General features: G+C 31.9%; 2 protein-coding genes and 2 long non-coding RNA genes across 5 annotated transcripts; all 4 read right to left on the bottom strand.

Moving 5' to 3' along the window:
- Nucleotides 1–1534: 1534 nt before the first annotated feature.
- LOC132755262 (tenascin-R-like) lies at nucleotides 1535–10428 on the bottom strand. Its single transcript, XM_060746100.1, has 2 exons — nucleotides 9700–10428; nucleotides 1535–3086 (listed from the first exon to the last, which is right to left on the bottom strand). Exons 1-2 carry the CDS (start codon nucleotides 10265–10267, stop codon nucleotides 2689–2691), a joined length of 966 nt encoding a protein of 321 aa, XP_060602083.1. The 5' UTR covers nucleotides 10268–10428; the 3' UTR covers nucleotides 1535–2688.
- LOC132755255 (uncharacterized) lies at nucleotides 5551–7611 on the bottom strand. The gene is made up of 3 exons (XR_009629180.1): nucleotides 7393–7611; nucleotides 6820–6896; nucleotides 5551–6624 (listed from the first exon to the last, which is right to left on the bottom strand). It is a non-coding gene; the product is annotated as an uncharacterized LOC132755255 (long non-coding RNA).
- A 5596-nt stretch (nucleotides 10429–16024) lies between the features above and the next one.
- On the bottom strand, nucleotides 16025–17247 carry LOC132755265 (uncharacterized). 2 transcript variants are annotated; one of them, XR_009629182.1, is made up of 3 exons: nucleotides 16993–17247; nucleotides 16561–16743; nucleotides 16025–16410 (listed from the first exon to the last, which is right to left on the bottom strand). It is a non-coding gene; the product is annotated as an uncharacterized LOC132755265 (long non-coding RNA). The 2 variants fall into 2 exon arrangements; XR_009629181.1 differs by having other exon boundaries at nucleotides 16025–16743.
- A 2009-nt stretch (nucleotides 17248–19256) lies between these two features.
- Nucleotides 19257–21011, bottom strand: LOC132755264 (fibrinogen C domain-containing protein 1-A-like). Its single transcript, XM_060746103.1, has one exon. The coding sequence runs from the start codon at nucleotides 20864–20866 to the stop codon at nucleotides 20129–20131; it is 738 nt and encodes a 245-aa protein (XP_060602086.1). The 5' UTR covers nucleotides 20867–21011; the 3' UTR covers nucleotides 19257–20128.
- Nucleotides 21012–22924: the final 1913 nt, after the last annotated feature.

Genomic DNA, 22924 nt, shown 5'->3' with positions numbered 1-22924 from the left:
TTAGAATAGCTACAATACGTACAAGTTCGCAAAAAAAAAAACACACACACAAAACCCGCATAAATACGGATACCACTGACTATTAATAACGTAATGGTGACGAAATCTCTTAAGTCTAAATTGTCTGGAAGCAAGAAATGACGTTGGGGGTTTTCGCTTAAGTGTGAGGAGTTCTTAAAGGCAAATCTGTAATTTATGCAAATTAAAGTTTACAAGACTTAAGTTCTTCAACAAAGGTTGAGCATGTGCCTATATAAATGCTGCATGATATTGCGTAATGCGTTAACAAACTGTTCCCATCTGGGTGTTGCGAGCTAAACCAACATAATTCAGAGGGGGGAACAAATACGATTTTTCTATCCAGGGTTTCCCCTACAAAAAATTACCATTTTTTTGGCTATGTAGCGCAAAGCTTTCCCTATTTAAGTTCTTGGTGGGAAACCTCTATTTTAACAAATCTGTTTTTAAAAGCGATTTCCCCGGAATTTAAAACTGATATATTTTTAGCGCTGAAAATTAAAAAATCCCTTTTAATGTACCTTTGGGAAAATAATTATACTCCGTTTAAACCATATAAATTTCCCAAGGGAAAACGCCCAATCAGCGAGGTTACCCCCCAATTTGAAACTAAAAATTTACCATGAACGTTTTTCTGTTCGTAATTTAAAAATAAGTTCAAAAATGGGTTTTGAAACGGGTCCCAGGATAAAAATTTTGACCCTTTTTTTTAAACATAACAAAGCAAAAAAATTTGGGTAAGGCAGTTTGGGAACCCTTATGAATAAAACACAACGTTAAACGAGGCATTTCAATGTGTCTTGGCGGCTAAGTAGGCAGAGCGTCCGTGTCTGTTTTGTATTCATGCATTTACATGTTCGAATCATAGTTAGGTATAATTACATCTGAGACTTTTTATATATTTATATAATTATCTTTTTCTTATTTCCAAATAGTTTCGAATGTGTGGGATAGAATATTTTTGTACACATGTTGACATGCACTTAAACGTTTTAGGATAATGTCAACGTCAGGAAAGCGCATTATTAGAAATGTAAAAAAAAATATATACGCCACTCGTGGAAAATATTGCATCTGGTGTTCACTCGGTGAAATATTATTTGATCTTACATGTAAAACAAGCAAATTTTCTGTTTATTTCATGATTTTTTAACGATTTTTACATCATTTTACTGATTTTTGCCGCGTAACGTCATGCTCTTATCTTCATGACGTCATCAAATAATGACGTCACAATGTTGAAGCAAAATATAATTCCATGATTATTTTTAGATTTTAGATGTTTTTCAGCACAACGTTTCGTAAATATTTTACGAACAACAGTTATCACGTACATTTTTTATTATGATTGACTACATTTCCGCTGAAAAAAACATTCATTAATGATAAATATTTTATTTTTACGCCAAACATAGTTCGGCTACTGTGAAATTATATTTGGTAATCATTACTGTGAAATTATCAGAATATAATTAATCGTTATAATTCAGTAATCTACTACAAAACATGTAATCAAATGAAATAAAGTGTGTTTATAATGATTCATGTATATTAAAATTATTATTATTTCGTAATCGCAATGTGTTAAAATATTTCGATCTTTAAAATGAAATGAAATAAAAAAGAAACAAAAAAGGAAGGAAAGAAATAGAAATTAAAAAGAAGAAAATATATTTAATCAAAAGACAAAGTAAATAAAAAGGACAATATCCTGGGTTCCAGTTCGGCAAATCGTTGATATTATGAAAACACGAACGAGTATGAAAAAGCGCGTATGTTATGAATATGCAAAAAAATTATCAACGGCTATGAAACTGCCTGTATGTACACCGTATGTAAACTGTCAATTGTTTAATTTTATTCCATGATCAGTAACACAACAAGCAAACAAACAAAAATAGAAAATCCAGTTACAGAAACTCGCGAATTTCGTGCTAAATGTACGAAATTCGCGAGTTAAATACTGAACAAAATTTAAGCATATCTATCCTATAATAAAAATTGGTGTATACTGAACAAATTGTTTGAAGCTCTGAAGAAAAAAATATTGGGTATTATACAATTAATAATACCTTGTCTTGGCAATGTCATATTGATAATGTTCTTAATAATACTATAATGTTTTACAATGCATATATTTTACCATATCTTTACTATTGCTTTTACTGTTATTTTACTGTTTATTGTTACACATCTTTACTATTGTTAAAACAATTGTTGTATAATTTATGGTAACTGCACATGTAAGATTAACTTATTAAGTTCCAAAAGAGAGCTGCAAGACAAATTTTAGACAAAGATTATGACACTCCATCTGCTGAACTATTTTCTGAACTCCGCTGGATGACCTTTTCACAGAGGGTTGTTTTTTTTCAAAAAGCTATTATGATTAATTTATAATCTATTCCTATTTATTAAATAATCTAATTTTATCGTCAGATGTTCATACTCCCATTTTGCGTTCATCATCTGATGATTTTCAACTTTACATCCCAATACCATGTCATGGAAGATTGATATATTGTTCAAGTGAGTTATCTCGTTAAATAAAAACTTTATAATAATTATTATATTATATTATTATCATTATCATCAATATTATTATTGTTATTTCGTATTAGATATAATTGTATTAGTTCATTTTTATCATTATCTGTGTGTCATATAATTTTATCCATGCATATTCAGAGACTGCCATCGCCGGATCTTCATTTCTGTTGTTTTCATTGAAACGTAATATCCTTTCCAATGATACCAGGACAAACCTTCCCCGAATTGAGTATTACCATAGTCACCATTAAGATTTGATTGATGGCATTTTCCATACCACCATGCACCTATAAATCGCACTGCACAATTACTTTCGTGCTGGTCATTATCTCTATCTTTAGTTGTAAATTTATATCCATTGTATGGCCCCAAACTGTCCCCGGCTGTCCCACTATATCCATCAACAAACAGTTCATATTGTGACTTCGCATCACCGACATAGAACACATTATATAACGCATGTGCCACTGCATTTTCAGGAGATACAATATCAATGCGTGGGCCATACCACCCTTTGCCTTGAAAAATCATATAAATTTGTTTGTTTTCCCAAGCCAAAAATTGTCGTTTAAAGATCCCCCAAATCCAACCTAAAAATATTCATTCCACCCTTTTTGTAGAAGTCACTGGGCTGAAACGGGGATTTTTTGTATCACATCCATGCCCCCGGGAAAAGTAGAATCATTAAACCCACACCTGAGGGGAAAATCCCAAAATTTCCCTTTCCGGGTTTTTGTATAAAACCCCTTTTTTTCACTTGCCCGAAATTTTAAACATTTTGACAATCCTGGGGGTTTTAAAATACGTGTAATTGTAGTAATTTTTTTGTTGTAAATCCCAGTCAGAAAAAATATTTTAGAAAAGAACTATTTATCATTGTAATGGGACCTTTTTCCCAAATTATAATAAATATACCCAAAGGTCAGCACTGAATTACTGTGTAAATCGAAGCGTTAAGTGGTGGACTATTTAAATTATTTCTTAACAAGTTACATTAACAGGTGTATTAAAGTGGTGTATACATACATACATTTTAAACTTGACTTAAACGTATAGAATAGCCTAAATTCTGTCAAATACTTCACCCGTAACAGAACATAACTATAATGACTCCATGAACCGGTTGGTAAAAACATTGAAGATTTTATTCGGATTTCATGCAATAAATTTAGACACGCGAACACGTTTTTATTTATTTAAAACACCTTTTCCATAACTTGTTATCGTAATCAAAAATGGGCAGAATATCTAATATGTACCATTAAGAAAATTATTCTTAACATAAGTTGTAGTGATTCTACATGTATGTCCTTGTAAATGAAAACTTACAAATTTCACTTTAAAAAAATGTTGAAACAACTGAATAACCTGAAGAAAATGTCAATTTTGCTTGTTATATTTAATGAATGTTTCATTTATATAAAAATATCCCAATTAAACTCTTTAACTTATTCTAATGAATTAAAAGACTAAACTTGTACGATTATAATGCATAATGGTCATATCACTTGTGCCAGTAGGGAAATGGGATTTCTTTTAATTCTTGTGGATAGACAGATGCCCTGTTTGTGTTAAATGTTAAAAGTTATTTATTGACAGTTCAAGTGGCAAATCAAGCCGGGGGATAGGGTCTGACCCCGAAGTGGCTGCACTCAAATCAATAATGTTTGCTATCTTGGCCTGAAAAGTGATAAACTTTCAGTTTAAGCCTAAACAATAGAACAATAGAAAAAAAGTTTTTCAAAAGTACAAAAGAAATTTAAAACATTAATAATATGCATAATGGTAGGTATGGTCACGAACTTTATATTTTAATCATCTTAAAATTGCAAAACTTACTGTTTTAAGTGCTCCTGTTGGTCTATGGCAGACATTCAAATTTTATGTTGATAGGCTTTTGTACCTAAGAGGAGTTCCTTTAATAGTTATCATCATTTCAATATTATGTTGATTATTTCAGACAATAATCTCGCATCATATATAAATCTTTATATAATTCTATTGCAATATAATATTATCTTATTCTAATCCAACTTAATAGTTTGTTAAAATTTAAAACATTAAACTCGGCATCAGAATATATATGAAAATTGCTGGCTTTGCTATTTAGTATCTGGCATGGTTTTCATAATCTAGTCTGGAATGAATAAATTTAAATATATTTGAATATAAATGAATGATCATCTTTAGTTTAAACAAAGTTTTTTTTATCTTGAATGTAAATCAAGATTTCAGCTTATGTTTATTAATTTTACATGTCATTGTGTATAAAGTTGCACCAGTCATTTATAGCCCTAGCCTGGAGATTAGTAGGGACTGTGACTTTAGTCCTACAGGCATGTAAATTATTCAAATTGTTGAATTCCCGCAAATTCTTCATGCTCTGACTAAATATTCAAACTGTAATCACTAACATTTTTGATGTGAAAGCAAAATTCAACAACTTCGCACGTTTAAACTTAAGTCTCGTCCCCGCTGCCACCCACAATCCCATGGGGTTTTGGAAACGAATAGCTAATGAATAAGTCCAAGAACTTTACCTTTTTGGCTTGATTTTGTTTTGAATTTATGGCTTTATAGCTGATATAATAAACTCAGAATTTAAAATAATTTCAAGGGATATTTCCAATATGTCTCGAATTCTTTAATTGTGTCAGCTTCCTAGCTGTTTCCACACTTTATCACAATACTCACGTGTATTTAAAATAAGTTGTTTACATATGTATGAAGGCAATGTGTGTGGAAAAAATGAACATTAACAACATAATTTATTTATGTGAAGATACATTATTAGCAAAGATAACTGCAAATCAAAGTTTACAAGACTTAAGTTCTTCAACAAAGGTTGAGCCAGGCCAAAATGCTGCATGATACTGTGTAATGAATAAACAAACTGTTCCCATCCGGGTGTTGCGAGCTATATCAACACATTTCAGAGGAAGAACCACTGAAATGACAAATAGCGATTATTTTATCCATGGTTACCCAGCAAACACAAGACGTCATACTGACGTCAGATTTAAGTCAGGTTCTGACGTCGGATGACGGTCGGAAAAACGGTTGGATTTGAAAGTTTTTTTGACGTAATAATCTGACGTCAGGTAGACGTCAGAATCTAACCACTATTTAACCTTTTTATTGACCAAAATCTGACCATTATCTAACCATTTTCCGACCTCAATCTGACCATTTTCCGACCTCAATCTGACCATTTTCCGACCTAAATCTAACCAGTTTCTAACCATTTTCCGACCTCAATCTGACCATTTTCCGACCTAAATATTAACCCTTTTCTGCCCTAAATCTGATCATTTTCTGACCTTCATCTTATCATTCCCCTAATCCTTTTTGTTTCACCACGTCATAAATATTTTCTGGCTAATCCTGATTTGATCTAATTTAATGTAACTCATTCTATTAAGTAACTTTCCCTCAAATGAAATGTATAACAGAAAACTAAAAGCAAAAATATGTTTCATGCTTTTTTAATTTAAGATAAAAGTTGCAATTTTAAGCTGATACATACAATTTTAGTAAATTCTGCAAGGTTAAATAATTTTCATAAATTAAACAAAATAAAACATAAAATAAGTTAATTACAAAACAAAAAGTATTACAAAAACAATGACATAAATGAAACTAAGAAAACATGTACAAATATTAAAGAACAAAACAATGTATGCACATTTCTATCAAAGTTTGCCTTATCAAATAAAACAATGAAAATATTATAATTTTAAGAAAAGTTAAAAGATTCTGATAATAATGTTTCAAGCAATTTATGACAGATTTTCAGTACTTTAACTATATTTCTACAGCATTTCTAAAACATTTAGTGCCATTTTGCATATTTTGACCTCCTTTGATAATTGTCAGTAATGTATAAATTGCTGCCTTTTAGTTACTTCACAAAGTTATACTTTTAGATATCCATGAGAATTAGCACGAATTTTGAGGTGTGATGCTTTAAGATATGACCTTCTTTCAGCACCTCTCGTCTGTCCGGAGGATAAGTAGCGTTTGTAGCGCCCAATAGCGTGTGTGACATCATTTTCACTGAAAAAAAAGAAATTTATGAAACATGTAAAAATAACAAGCAAAAATGTTTTCATGGTTATCTTAACTTAATGAACAATTTTGCCAACTTTTTATAAGAGAGCTTAAACATAAATACTGAACATTTAAAAAGCCACTTTTAAACTCCAGTTTAGTATGGATTAAAGTATGTAATAGAATTTACAAAAATCTTACTTTCATATGTTTCTTTCTACATATTCACGTGTTTCCGTCCCTCCGACCTTTGAGAGCATGTCCAACACTTTAACTACCTGAAAAGAAAATTATATTCTAACTTATGTATATATTCTACGTTTGAAATAGAACAGTTACGCAAGTCTTAAATATTTCATAGTTTTAAATTAAAGATTTAATGCCGAAATGTCTGGAACCAAAACGTCTTGCGTCTATTTGGGACCGGAACGTTTTGTGTTATTTGGGACCGAAACGTCTTGGTCCGAAATGCTCGAAATCGTACAAATTCATTCTAAATTATCAGATTTTAACTGACAAAAACATCACAGTTTAAGAAAAATATGAAAACTAAGCATTCTCTTTGGTAGTACTGAAAGGCATATTATAAACTCTTCACAAGCAGAGTTAAAACATGTCAATTTTAAAAAGATTTATTATTAGACATTATCGCGAATTTGTGTGACATTTTACTTCAGCTGTTCAAATAATGATAATTAAATTTAAGAGTGCTTGCAATCATGCAATTATTTATCAAATACAAAGTAGAAATAAATCTAAATAAATTGAACTGACCTTTTTGTTCAAGAAAATCTATAATATTCACTTATCAATGCATCCCGATTCCTGACCGACAGCCAAAACGTAACGCCTACGAATTTGAATTTCCATCCACGTGACTTTAGATTCGAATTAAAGGTTAATTATGTTTTCTTTCCCTTTTCTGTCACTATGATTAAATGTTAAAGCACTATTAAAAACTCGTAATTTTGATACATATAATGTACCACAAATGATAATGGTTTACAGGACTCTATGAATCCATGTATTGGAACTTGTAAACAGATCTGTGGCTATAAATAGATTTCATAACAATAACACATGTAACTTGCGTATATACAGCGCCACCTATATGTTTTATTAGGTTGCAGCGCCGCGATCTTGGTCTGTATTTATATAAGAACACTTCATTTGTAATCCAAATAACATTTGAAAAAAGTTTAAATGATTACAACAGCGAATAAGGATTATTTTTTGTTATTTTTTTTACCTACCGTCAGGACACCGACCATAACCTGACGTTAGTACGACGTCAAAAAGAAACGTCTATTAGACATCGGTATTTTAACGTCAGATTTACGTCGTATTTTGGTCGCCGACGTCGTGACCAAAATCTAACATTAATCCGACGTTATTTTAACGTCATGTGTTTGCTGGGTATCTACGAAAATTTACCATTTAATTGTGTATTTTACATCAAATGTAGCGCAAAGCAGAATTCTAGTTAAGCTTCTTGAGCCATAACAGTGATCTATCAAATCTAGTTTTAGCGGTTTAATTCAAACTAATATACTTTTTGTACTTTTCGCGCTGAGATAAACAATGCCATTTTATGTACTATTGGTTCGATGTACTCCGTTTTAACAATATCAAATATAATTACAATGGAAAACAATCGCTAGCGAGGGGACCCGCACATTGTAACTGAAAATGTACAGTGGACACTTTTCTAGTCATAAGTTTAGTTTTATTTGTATATTCTTAAATAGGTTTGTAGATATTGTCTCATCGTCATTACCGTTACTATATTTATTATGAAACTGCTATCCTGGGTTCCAGCTCGGCAAATCGTTGATATTATGAATACACGAACGAGTATGAAATAGCGCATATGTTATGAATATGCAAAAAACAACAACAAAAAACCAACGCCTGAATCCCAGGCTATGAAACTGCACCTATATGTACACCGTATGTAAGCTGTGAATTGTTTTATTTTATTCCATGATCAGTAACACAACAAACAAACAAACAAAAATAGGAAATCCAGATACAGAAACTCGCGAATTTCGTGCATTTAACTGAACAAAATTTAATTAGATCTATCCTAAAATAAAAATTGTTGTTTACTGAACAAACTGTTTGAAGCTCTGAAGAAAAATTATTGGGTATTATACAATTAATAAAACCTTGACTTGTCAAAGCCATTTGATAATGTTCTTAAAAAATGAACCTCTTTGTTACATTAGAATATTCATATTATCTATACCTGTACGTATAATATTTTACAATGCATATATTTTACCACATCTTTACTATTGTTTTAACTATTATTGAATAATTTATGGTAACTGCACAATCATGTACATATTTCCTGCAAGATTAACATATTAAGTTCCAAAAGAGAGCTGGGCCGCAAAACTTATTCTAGACAAAGATTATGACACTCCATTTGCTGAACTATTTTCTGAACTCCGCTGAATGAATTTTTTCACAGAGGGTTGTACTAAAAAAGGTATTAATAAATAATCTATTCCTATTTATTGAATAATTTCATTTTATCGGCAGACGTTCATACTCCCAATTTCCGTTAGTTATATGATTTTCACTTTACAACCTATATAAGACCAAATACTGAACAATTTGGTAGGTCTGGATCTTGAATTTGGAACAGCCCTTCTCAAGATACCAAGTTTGCTTGAAATGTTATCATACACAGATGCAGCTCTAAGTGTTAGTTCCATACTAGAAATTTTTAGCTTTGTCTTTTAAATCTCATGTATGTTACATATTTTTATAGTATGAATATAATAAATTTGTTATTCCTAGCTGAGGGTCTCATGTGAAATTGATATGTTGTTCAAATGAGTTCTCTCGTTAAATAAAGTCTTTATTATTTCGTAGGAGTTATTAATAATTGTATTAGTTCATTTTCTCTTTATCTGTGTGTCATATAATTTTATCCATGCATATTCAGAGACTGCCATCGCCGGATCTTCATTTCTGTTGTTTTCATTGAAACGTAATGTCCTTTCCAAGTATACCAAATATTGAGTGTTACCATAGTCACCATTCAGATTTGAAAAATGACATTTTTCATACCACCACCCATCTTTAAAATCCACTGCACAGTTCCTTTCGTGTGTGTCATTATCGTAAATTTTTGTCCGTTATGTATCCACATACTATCCCCGGCTGTCCCACTATATCCATCAACAAGCAGTTCATATCTTAACTTCGCATCACCGACATAGAAAACATTATATACCGCATGTGCCACTTCATATTCAGGAGATACAATATCAATGCGTAGCTCATACCAGCCTTGCCTTGTAATCATATGAATTTGTTGATTTCCAAGCCAGAAATTGTCGCTAAGATCTCCAAATCCAACCTGATATTCATTCCAGCTTTTGTACAAGTCACTAGCTGAAACTCGACGTTGTATCAAAGTCCATGCACCGGAAGTAGAATCATCAAAATCACACCTGACCGGAAATCCCAAAGTTCCTACCGGGTATATTGTGTAAACACCAGTTTCAACGCGCCCGTACTTTTGAACATCTTGACAATCCTGAGGTTTTGAATAAGTGTAATTGTAGTAACTATTTGTTGTGATCCATGTCAGAATACTTAGAACAAGAACTAGTATCATTGTATACTCGACCATTTTGCCAATTATATATAAATCAGTATCCAAGCAGGTAAGCACTGAATTACTTTGTAAATCGAAGCGTTAAGTGGTGGACTATTTAAATTATTCCTTAACAAGTTATATTTGCAGGTGTATTGAAGTGGTGTATACATACACACATTTTAAACTTGACTTAAACGTAGAATAAATTCTGTCAAATACTTCACCCGTAACAGAACATAATTAAAATGACTTGAACCGGTTGGTAAAGCATTGAAGATTTTATTCGGATTTCATGCAATAAATTTAGACACGCGAACACGTTTTTATTTATTTAAAACACCTTTTCCATAATTTGTTATCGTAATCAAAAATGGGCGGAATCATTAAGAAAATTATTCTTAACATAAAATGTAGTGATTCTACATGTATGTCCTTGTAAATGAAAACTTACAAATTTCACTTTAAAAAAAATGTTGAAACAACTGAATAACCTGAAGAAAATGTCAAATTTGCTTGTTATATTTAATGAATGTTTCATTTATAAAAATATCCAATTTAAACTATTTTGCATATTCTAATGACTTTAACTTTCCATGGAAAAAGACTTAACTTGCACGATTATTTACGAGGGTTCTTCAAAAAGTTCTGTTATCGGGTATTAAAAACAAGATAAAGAAAATATATACGAAAATGGTTTATTTCATCCCTTCAAAATATTTACCACCTACAGAAATACACTTTTGTAATCGAAATTTCCACTGTCTAAATGCATCAGAGTAGTCTGCCCTTGGTATCAGTCTCAAACACTGATATACAGCACTTCCAAGTCCGCTTCTGGTGGTATACCGACGTCCAGACAACATCTTTTTTAGCCGTGGAAATAAACAGTCACATGGACTTAAATCCGGTGAATAAGGGGGGTGGCTTAACACATTTACCTTTTCTTCAGCGAGAAAGTTAAAAAAACCTTGCTTTTATGCGCGAGGGCATTATCATGTAGTAATTTAACTCCTCTTATTCCAGTACTTGGACGTTTCTTTTTATAAAACATTTTTATCCTTTTTAGCACAACGTTCTTATAATATATTCCAGTGATTGATTTTCCAGATTGTGATGGTATCTGAATAACTGGACCAAGATGATTGAAAAAAATGGTGTACAGAACTTTCTTTGAGCTTTTCTGCCGTTTAGCCACTACTGAACGTTTTTGATTTTTTCCTCTCTATTGTTTATTATCACCCCTCCTTTGTGGCTCAAACATGTAGACCCAAGTCTCATCTCCAGTTAACATATTAGAAATAGTCCTGCTGTCAAATGTTTTGAACTCTTTAAGGAGTTTTTTGAAACACATGACTCTCATTTTCTTTCTGGTCATTGGTCAGTAAATTGGGCACCCAACGTTCCAGACCTTTTTAAGTCCAAGTTTTTTTGACAGAATGTTATGAACATTTCCTTCTGAAATGCCAACACTATTAGCCATATCTTTTTCTGTATAACGGCCATCTTCTTCCACCAATGCTTTCACAGCAGCCACATGCTTATCAGTCACTGACGACTTCGGACGTCCACTTCGATGACCATCTTTAATCACAGAAAGCCCACCTTTAAATTTTTTCGCCCACCTACAAACTGTCATAAATGATACCACAGAATGTCCATTAATACCATTCAGCTCATTATAAATGTCTTTTGGAGATATATGCAAAGCAGTGCGACTTTTAATATAAGTGCGTACTTCAACTTTGTAATTTCCAAAATATTGCCAGTGTATATGAGTGACACTACTTCAAAACTGAATAAATTTTGTCATTATTGCATTGATTTGCACGTGTTTTTCGTGCTTATAAAGTGTGAATATTTATGTACATTTATGTATAGGTTTATTGAAGCAAAACCGTTGATTTCACTACGGAAGACCATTGGTAACAAAACTTTTTGAATAAACCTCGTATAAGCAAAATGGTCACCAGCTGCACCAGTCATTTATAGCCCTCGCCTGGAGATTAGTTGGGACTGTGACTTTAGTCCAGCAAATTCAACGTACAGGCACGTAAATTATTAAAATTTATAGAATTCCCGCAAACTCTTCATGCTCTGACTAAATATTCAAACGGTAATTTCTAATATTTTTGATGTGAAAGCAAATTCAACAACTTAACTCGTTCAAACTTAAGTCACATCCGCGCTCACACCCACACTCCCATAGGGTTTTGGAAACGAATAGCTGATGGATAAGTCCAAGAACTTTATCTTTTTGACTTGGTTTTGTTTTGAATTATGACTTTATAGCTGATATAATAAACTCAGAATTTAAAATAATTTCAAGAGATATTTCCTAAAGTATGTCTCGAATTCTTTAATTGTGTCACCTTCCAAGCTGCTTAAATAATATAAAGTTATAAGGTCCCATTCAGAGGTATGTAATCTTGCTGTGGCTCCATTAAATTTGTACCTTATTCTTGGAAAAGTAACGAAAAGATAAGACTACCCTGCAATGAATGTTTTGAAAATAATAATGTATGACTTATATGTATGTTGAATTTGCTTACGCCGGTGCTAGGGGGTGTGGATGGTAGCTAACACTAACCACTACCGTCCATGAACGGGCCCAATCAAACCGAACCTGCCATTCTGTCGTTAAAGACGTTCTTATTGGGTGCTGTTGTTTTTCTGTTTCATATTTATATCACAAATGTAGTAAATGTATGTGTACATACATTCTTCATTTAACAGATCACATCAAACGAACTTTTAAACCAGTGCAAAAGGGGGACTAAGTAAATAGCTCTTTATTTGGTGCTAGAAGCGTGAGAGATGATGCACTTTCTATTCTGTCTCATGAATGGCCTCCAGTATTTTCTAATATTCGTTTTTTTAACCAGGTTTTTCAACAAAAACAGGTTTTCAATGAAAACCGGTTATTGAAATGCCGAAGTCTTGGGCGGCAGGTGCGCGAGAGGGTGGTTGGGCGGGCGTCAACTTTTGGTTTCCGCTCAATAACTTGAGTTTGTTTTGGCCTATTGACACCGAACTTGGTGTGTGGGTAGTTTATGTCATGAGCCAGCTTGAGATTGCTACTCAGGTGTATGTGATTAAAGTCAAGGTCACTTTTAATAAAAAAGAAATTCAGTTTCTGCTCAATAACTTGAGTTTGCTTGGGCATATTGACACCAAACATGGTGTATGGATAGCTTATATTAAGACTCAGCATGGGATTGCTATCCAGATATCTGTGATCAAGGTCAAGGTCACTGTTGCTAAAAATAGAAATTCTGTTTCCACTTAATAACTTGAGTTTGCTTTGGCCTTTTGACACCAAGCTTGGTGTATTGAAAGGTTATATCAAAACGCAGCTTAGGAGTGCTACCCAGGTGTCTGTGATCAAGGTCAAAGTCACTGTTGCTAAAATTACAAATTCAGGTTCCGCTCAATAACTTGGAATCGGTTTGGCCTATTGACACCAGACTTGGTGTATAATTAGCTTACATCAAAATGCATCTTGGGATTGCTATCCAGATGTCTGTGATCAAGGTCAGGTCACTGTTGCTAAAATAGAAATTCAGTTTCCATCTTATTACTTCAGTTTGCTGAGACCTATTGACACAAGACTTTGTGTTTGGACAGCTAATATCAAGACGCTACTCGGGATTGCTACCTAGGTGTCTGTGGTCAAGGTCAAGGTCACTGTAACTAAAAATAGCATTTCAGTTTCCCCTCTATAACTTGAGTTTGCTTAGACCTATTGACACCAAACGCGATAAATCCAGTAACAGACACTCGCGAATATATATATATATGCGCCAGGAGAAAATTGGGGTCTACTGAGCAAATAGTTTGAACCTCTGAAGAAAAATTATTTGGTATTATACAATGAATAATACCTGGTCTTTGTAAAGCCATATCGATAATGTTCTGAAAAAATAAACCTCTTTCTTACATAAAAATATTCATATCTATCGTTTTGTATAAGCTGTACTTATAATGTTTTACAATGCATATATTTTTACCATATCTTAACTAGTGTTGTATAATTCACGGTTACTAAAAGATATCATAAGATAAGATGTCTTTATTTCCTCCAAGAGTAAAGAGATACATGTTATACAAAATACAAATACATTACAAAGCAAACAAAGAAATGAGAGAAAAATGAAACATATACATGTATATGCACATGTATCAAATGTATGTTAGAACTATATAAATGTGATATGAGGCTGAAATAAATAATGAGATAACAAAACGATAATATATACATCATGACAGAAAAAAGCCCACATTAACTGCAAAGGTCAAGATTAGAGGCTTATAATAAATGGTTTTCAGTTATATCCTATGACCTAAGATTCCTAGCGAAACGAAATAAAAGTATCCTAAATTTACCATTTAATTGTAATATATCTTTATCATAGCATAATGATGTATTGTCAAGTTTAAAACTGTGCTTACTGCAGTCTTATGCATTCATTACATCATTTATGAATATTAACATGATATAATTAGATATTGTGTGTCTTTTCAAATCTCGTAAATACCGTCTCTATTCAATATTATTAGACCCTTCTTAATATTACCTCATACATATTCATAGATTTCTCAGAACGAGGCTAACAGGGCAAGCTGCGGTATCTGCTCTATGTAAACATATGAAGAATATATGGCCGAAAGATTTTTCTACAGTGTCAGCGATCTTGATAATGTTCTGTTTGCTACATACTTGTTGAGAACTATATTTAATATTAAAAAATCTCTTCTGGAGATGAATAAATCAACAAAGGGTTTAATTTACACCAATGATATACAGTGAAGGACATACAAGACCTGATATTAAGTCAATTAAAGTTTATGATAATTCCAAATAATTTCTAATATTCTTTGTCAGTATAAATATCAGGTTAACTCTTTGCAACTTAAGTAGACATTATCTGCGTTATCAGTATTTTATTGCTAACCTCAACACATGTTGGTCAAGAGTGTATTTATAGCAATTAACTGATAAATAGATGTAAACAGTTGGATGCTGAATTCTGTACCATACTTCCCCTAAATTTAGCTATTGAAATAAAAAAGTTAAAAAAAGTTTTATTCACTTTGTATTTAAAAGTAAAAAATTCTGGATGACTCTCTAGAAACTGGTTAATTTTACAGATAGCCTTATCAAATCAAAATGATATTTTGTTTAAACATGACACCCCCGTCTTATACATTTAAATGGATTTTCAGTATCATAACACAAGTCATGATGTTGTTTACAGCAATGTAAAAATACATTTCATGCTAAGTAAGGAACGTAAAACTTATATATTATCAACTATTTAATTAATTACAGTATAAAATACTTAGTATATAACGAAATACAATCATTTGATTGCAAATATCAGTCAAATCTTAAGACGAAGCTGAAGTATCATTAGATTATTGCACTTGTCCAGTTGGTCCGACTTGATTATGTGGTCATAATGTTGGAACCCTCAACTGGCTGGTATATAACAAATCATTAGGGAACACTGCACTTTCAGAGGATGTTGCCTGGACTTACCAACCCCAAATATTCCATGTACATAGGGGACTGAACATTCGCAGAAAACCTGTGCAATATACCTTGCAGTTGTAGGGTATAAGGAAAGGCAGCATCGAGTTTTAGCACTTCTTTTAACATTCCAAGACATATTCTCTCAACAATATAATGCAATAAGAGGACAACATATTAAATGTAATAAACATGTTGACATATTCCCTGCACCATATATGTAACAAAGCACAATGTTAAAAACAAAGTAATGCGATGATTTCTTTTAAAGTTTTTATTTAAATTCAAGGCGCAAAAGACTGAACAAATGATCCTGTAAAATATGCTAAAAACATTTCGCCAGTCAAGCTGATTGTTTTGCTTGCATCATAATAAACTCTCTTAATTTTTTCCTATTGAAAACTGTAATGAATATATAGTAAATTTTGTTGGAAATCCTGTATAACATTACAAAATATACAACTGTCAACATTTGAAAATTTGTTTGTATCAGAAGTTCAATATCACTGTTTGTTTTCCTCCTTAGTTTTCTGTAATTCTTCTTTGAACTGTTTGATAGTTTCTTGCCACTGCCATGAAGAGATAATTAAAGGGATTTCAAATACCAATTGTCAATTTGTGTTCATGACTGTTACCAGTGGAATTCCTGAAAAATATATACCTTTTATTTAGAAGTGGAAACAAGAATTATGCCATTTCTAGAATATATCAATTTATATTTTAATTGCACATATATTTTTTACAGGGGCTGAACTTTGTTTATGTGTAAAAAATGAAAATTAAGTCTTGTGTATACCTTTCATCTGGTAACGAAATCTTCTTCTTTAGTGTTCATCTTACTGGTCTGTTGATTATTACTCCAGTCGAACCATCTACAGGGTACATCGGTTCTCTTCAGACATATATGAATTTATGTCCATGATTGTTAATCTTATTGTGTGAAATGCTTCAAAACGAGCAAGTATTGCAAAATATTGATCTGAAATAGTACATAAAATAACCTTATTGCTTTTTAGTATAAAAACAGTATTGATTTAGATTCTGAAGCAATTATGTTTTAAATGTTATCATTATAAGTGTGATATTTTAAATGAAATTTATGAACAAACATATTGTTATGTTTATATAAATGAAACATTTAAAACAATGAGAAATGAGAGTAATTAATGTAAGTAGTAATACAACTTAAGTAGCTTGGTTTAAAAAGAAAAGAACAATGGTATTTTACCTTGAAACGTTCTTTCATCCATCTTATTTTCACAATCCTTTCCTTTGTTAAACTCACATCCTTAGGTATTTTATGAAAATTAACGGTATAATTATATCTAGAATTGGAATAACAGAGTGGAATAAAAATGAGATTTCCCAAGTAAGTTTAACACACTAGGGCTTATCAGGTCAGACATTATTTGTTTACATTCATGCCCTGTTAGCCTCTCTCTGGTGATGGAATGTAAAGTATGCATATAATTTGAGAAAGGCCTCATTGGCGCCCGCGCCGAAGCGCGGCGCCTTTTATGTAATGAAATCAGATTTTGTGAAAGGGCGACAGCAACTTCTCGAGCCTTTTATAGTTGTTCATAATAAAAGCCGATCATTCCGATCGGTATGAGGGTGCTTGATTATTAACTAGTCGCGATATGTACAATGAATAGCGAACTGGAGAATTTTGCAATGCAAACATTTTCAAATTAAATAACCTTTTCCGTCAATAAATCGCGCTCTTCGGGATATTTTTATTTATCATTTTGTAGTACACAGTGGGTTATTATGGTATGTTATTCCGAAAGCTGTAAATAGAATGATGAGTTGATGACCTAAATATTCCGAAAATCTATTTATAGAGGGATGTACTCCTGTAGGTAATTCCGGTCTCTCCTGGTCTATTTTGACGACCGGCGAATAGTACCACACGTTTATTGTCCGGTATCTCCCGGTTTTGGAGTAGATGTTTGATATCGTTACAGAACAGAACAAATATTTTACAGATAAATTAACTTTTTTTCAAAATGAATGTTTGTCACTTAGTTTGGTTACAATTATTAATAAACACAGATCAACTCTCAAATTTATTGATTATTATTATACATAAACGTACAATTCGGAAGAAAAAAAAACACAAATCGCATGTTTTAATTTATCTATATGAGATAAAAACAATAAATATTTACAATAATTGAGAAAAATGTACATTTTTATGGCATTAATATGACACTATCAACTTTGAAACATTTTATTTAATTTGTTTTTCGTGTTTAGTAAAGATGCCGAGGAATTATTCAAAGCTACAAATCAGATTTTATGAATTATTCAATTGATTGATAATTTAAAAAATGATAAAGAAAAATACAAATGTACATGTATATGGTTTAAGAATAAACAATATTATATATTGAAAGATTAACAATATTTTACTGATTTTTTCCAGTTAAGTTTGGCCTATAATCGTCGGTCATTATGACAATTGAATTCTTAAAATTTATTTTACAATTTTAATAAAAAAAAAGAGTAGTAAACGTAAAAACTCAGTATTAAAATAGTGCATCAAACACTAAAAAGAAAAGAAAACAATATTCATAAAATCTGTATTTTTTATTAAAAAAAGATATTACAATTAGTGTATAATAAACATTTATGCTCAACATGATCAACATGGTAATATAACAAGTGTCATATTGTTACTAAGTGTGAACAGATACCTTAAGAGGGGGGTCTTCGCTAATAGCGAAAACATAATAAGGGACAATTACACAAGTGTGGTGTTGATCATGCGTTACTCATATGGATTATAAATGATTGTATACATGTATATCCGTTGCTATTAATAACCACGATCATAGAGAAATAACAAGTAATACTTTAATTTCTAGCATGCCGATCAAAGTTATAGATAATGAACAATGTCTTTCGTTCGTTCATTCATAAGTGATATACCAATGAACCATTGAACAGTTTTAACTGTTTATAAGAATATCTTGTCATCATATATCTACTAGTTCATCTACACCTGCTGCATTTCTTGCTTGGACGCCCTTTGATGCTTTGCATCAATGCTTTTCTTGTTGCACATAGAATGAAACTCTATATATCAGTTGGTAACATGATATCCTTACATAGTGACGGTAAGCCACCTAGTAATTCTATAAGCTGTACATTTAAACTATATAGTACATGTACATTGAATTTATCGCAAAGGATATCGTGTAATTTGCGCCAAATATCATAACCACATACAGCAAAACAATGTTAGATGAATTACAATAGAGGAGGTTAAGTTACACTTTTTACAAACACAAGAAAATATATCGACTTAAAGCAGAAATAGCTTTAATACAGTATTTTACATAATTTCTGTAGATCTGACAAAATTCCATAAAGTAACATGAAACAAAGGCAGTGTGAAGCAAAGCTATAAAAGATTTTGATATCAAAATATCATTAAATTTTATAAAAAAATATCGCATCGTTTATGAATTTTTTAGCACGCTAAAATTATGTAAATGTCTGGTATGAAACCTGTACATGTTTGAGAGGTTGACATAAACATTAACAATCGTTTAATGAACATTTTGATTCTTTTTGAGCTATCCAAAGTACTCAACCGGCCAAATTTAACTGGAGCTTAATTTCCTCTTATCTATTGGTAGATTCCAAGTAGACACAGGGCTTCTTCTGTTTTCGTGTATTTTGGCATCCTTTCATTAATTAACACATTATCTATGTGCTCTTTAGTAACTGGATTTGTGACTGTGATAGCCCATTCAAAAGTTCACTGCCATATAGGGCCTTAGATAAAACAGTAGTTTCATATAGATGTTTCGATGTAAGAGGATGTAAGTCGTCACTATGTACACCGTAGTCAGATAAACTGAAAAATGTTTTCCGTCAGTTTGTGCAGCTCTCGCTCACTACTTTAGCAGACGCCTTCTTATTTATTCAATAATTTCATCAGGTGTTCAAACCATCATCTGTTTTCAACTTAACATACGTATGTTAGTCATTTGTTTATTCTGGATCTTGTATTTGGAAATATCTTCCCATTATATCAAGTTTGCTACAATTGTTAACCGTTTTTTAAATATTATCATACACTGATGCAGCTCTGTCAGTGTCAATTCCATACAACAAATAGATAGCTTTGTCATTTTAATCTCGTGTATGTATCTTAATAGTTTTAATATTATAAATTTATATTGTTCCTTGTTTAGGGTCTGACAAGTAAGATTGATATGCTGTTCAAGTGAGTTATCTCGTTAAATAAAGACTTTTTCATTATTAATATTATTATTACATGCATTATTATTATTTTGTATGAGATATAATTGTATTAGTTCATTTTCTCTTTATCTATGTGTAATAAAATTTTATCCATGCATATTCAGAGACTGCCATCGCCGGATCTTCATTTCTGTTGTTTTCATTGAAACGTAATGTCCTTTCCAATGATACCAAGACAAACCTTTCGCATATTGAGTATTACCATAGTCACCATTAAGATTTGAAGAATGGCATTTTCCATACCACCATGCACCTATAAATTGCACTGCACAATTACTTTCGTATTGGTCATTATCTCTATCTTTAGTTGTAAATTTATGTCCATTGTGTGGCCCCAAACTATCCCCGGCTGTGCCACTATATCCATCAACAAGCAGTTCATATCGTGACTTCGCATCACCGACATAGAAAACATTATATAGCGCATGTGCCACTTCATTTTCAGGAGATACAATATCAATGCGTAGCTCATACCAGCCTTGCCTTGTAATCATATGAATTTGTTGATTTCCAAGCCAGAAATTGTCGCTCAGATCTCCAAATCCAACCTGATATTCATTCCAGCTTTTGTAGAAGTCACTAGCTGAAACGCGACGCTGTATCACAGTCCATGCACCGGAAGTAGAATCATTAAATTCACACCTGACGGGAAATCCCAAAGTTCCTTCCGGGTATATTGTATAAACACCAGTTTCACTATGCCCGTATTTTTGAACATCTTGACAATCCTGAGGTTTTGAATACGTGTAATTGTAGTAATTATTTGTTGTGATCCATGTCAGAATACTTAGAACAAGAACTAGTATCATTGTATACTCGACCATTTTGCCAATTATATATAAATCAGTATCCAAGCAGGTCAGCACTGAATTACTTTGTAAATCGAAGCGTTAAGTGGTGGACTATTTAAATTATTCCTTAACAAGTTATATTAACAGGTGTATTGAAATGGTGTATACATACACAGATTTTAAACTTGACTAAAACGTAGAATAAATTCTGTCAAATACTTCACCCGTAACAGAACATAATTAAACATTGAAGGTTTTATTCGGATTTCATGCAATAAATTTAGACACGCGAACACGTTTTTATTTATTTAAAACACCTTTTCTATAATTTGTTATCGTAATCAAAAATGGGCGGAATATCTAATATGTACCATTAAGAAACTTATTCTTAACATAAGTTGTAGTGATTCTACATGTATGTCCTTACTAATTTCACTTTAAAACAAATTGTTGGAACAACTGAATAACCTGAAGAAAATGTCAATTTTGCTTGTTATATTTAATGAATGTTTGATTTTATAAAAAATATCCAAATTAAACTCTTTGACTTATTCTAATGACTTAAAAGACTTAACTTGTACGATTATAATGCATAATTGTCATATCACTTGTGCCTGTAGGGAAATGGGATTTCTTTTAATTCTTGTGCAAATGTTTTAAGAATAGACAGATGCCCTGTTTTTGTTAAATGTTAAAAGTTATTTATTGACAGTTTACAGTGGCAATTCAAGCCGGGAGATAGGGCCTGACCACGAAGTGGCTGCACTCAAATCAATAATGTTTGCCATCTTGGCCTGAAAAGAAATAAACTTTCACTTAGTTCATGGCAGTTTAAGCCTAAATAATAGAACAATAGAAAAAAAGGTTTTCAAAAGTACAAAAGAAATTTAAAACACTAATAATATCAGAGACATAGATGTTATCTACATCTCTGATAATATGCATAATGGTAGGTATCAGGGCTGGGAATCAAAACTGCGTCGTATCCTACAAAATGTAAACAAACGCCGCCATCTTGGAACGAAAAATGTATGTTTTAGTTTATAACTCTTTTGTTGGAAATGACTGAAAACTAGATATATGTATTAACACGCTACACTATTTTCCGCTTCGTTCGGTATTTGTTGCTTGCACAACTATTTTGTTAAACAAAAGTTATAGCGAACTTGCAACTCGAAGCGGAGCAAAATTTTTATGAAATTGTGTGGATACGACGCAGTTCATATTGCTTTATGTATCGTTTTTTCCTTCAAATCAATTATATACTCATTTTCAGAGTTCACCATAAACTTCAAAACATAATTTTGCGTCATTTACTAAACTTTCATCAAAAAGAGATGTTTATTTTCCAAGAAAATAATGATTTTTACGAAATGATACGACGCAGTTGAAAATAAAATATGATACGACGCAGTTGTATTTTCATTGCAGGCTGCATATTGGTTAAACTATTTAAATTATGTGCTAGGTTTGCTAATAACGTCCAACAACATTTCTTGTTTACAACTTAAGTCAAAAGCAGAGGTCACTCATTGGTTCCATAAAAATGGAAATGTAATACAATTCTATTAAGGCTACATTTTTCGGTCGCATTTTAGTACCTATCATAAGCATCTACAAATTCCGAAAAGCTGTATCAAATGCAATATACATTGAAACACGTGATCGCACACCCATATGACAACGTGTTCCAGTGTTGCCTAAGCATGCTTCTAAAATTGTTCCCATGAGTTTGAAATGGGAGTGATTCAAAATTCAATATTCCAGTGTAACCTCTCCTGGACCCTGTATTAATCAGGAATGACCGTTTTTTTTTTTAAAAAAAAAGAGAAAAAATTACAAATTTTGAAAAGGTCTCAGTGCTATCGGAAGAGAGCTATGCGCAAATTGCATGCCTACCTTTGTTACTTGTAATAGCAACAATTTCCGTCAATTCCGTTATTACTTATGTCTTTTACGTGCCGATTTTATTGTATTCATTTTTCTAATAATCGGTGAGAACACATGAGCTTTATTATTTGAAACTGAACATTGAATTTTTAAAATTATATTACAATATATTTTTGCAAGTAGGTTATGCGTTCCGTTTAG

Source organism: Ruditapes philippinarum, unplaced genomic scaffold (genome assembly GCF_026571515.1).
Source record: "Ruditapes philippinarum isolate M1 unplaced genomic scaffold, ASM2657151v2 ctg2823_1_1_1_1, whole genome shotgun sequence".
Taxonomy (NCBI): Eukaryota; Metazoa; Mollusca; class Bivalvia; order Venerida; family Veneridae; genus Ruditapes; species Ruditapes philippinarum.
The sequence above is the reverse complement of the archived record's forward strand: the minus strand, read 5'-3'. Positions and strand labels throughout refer to the sequence as shown.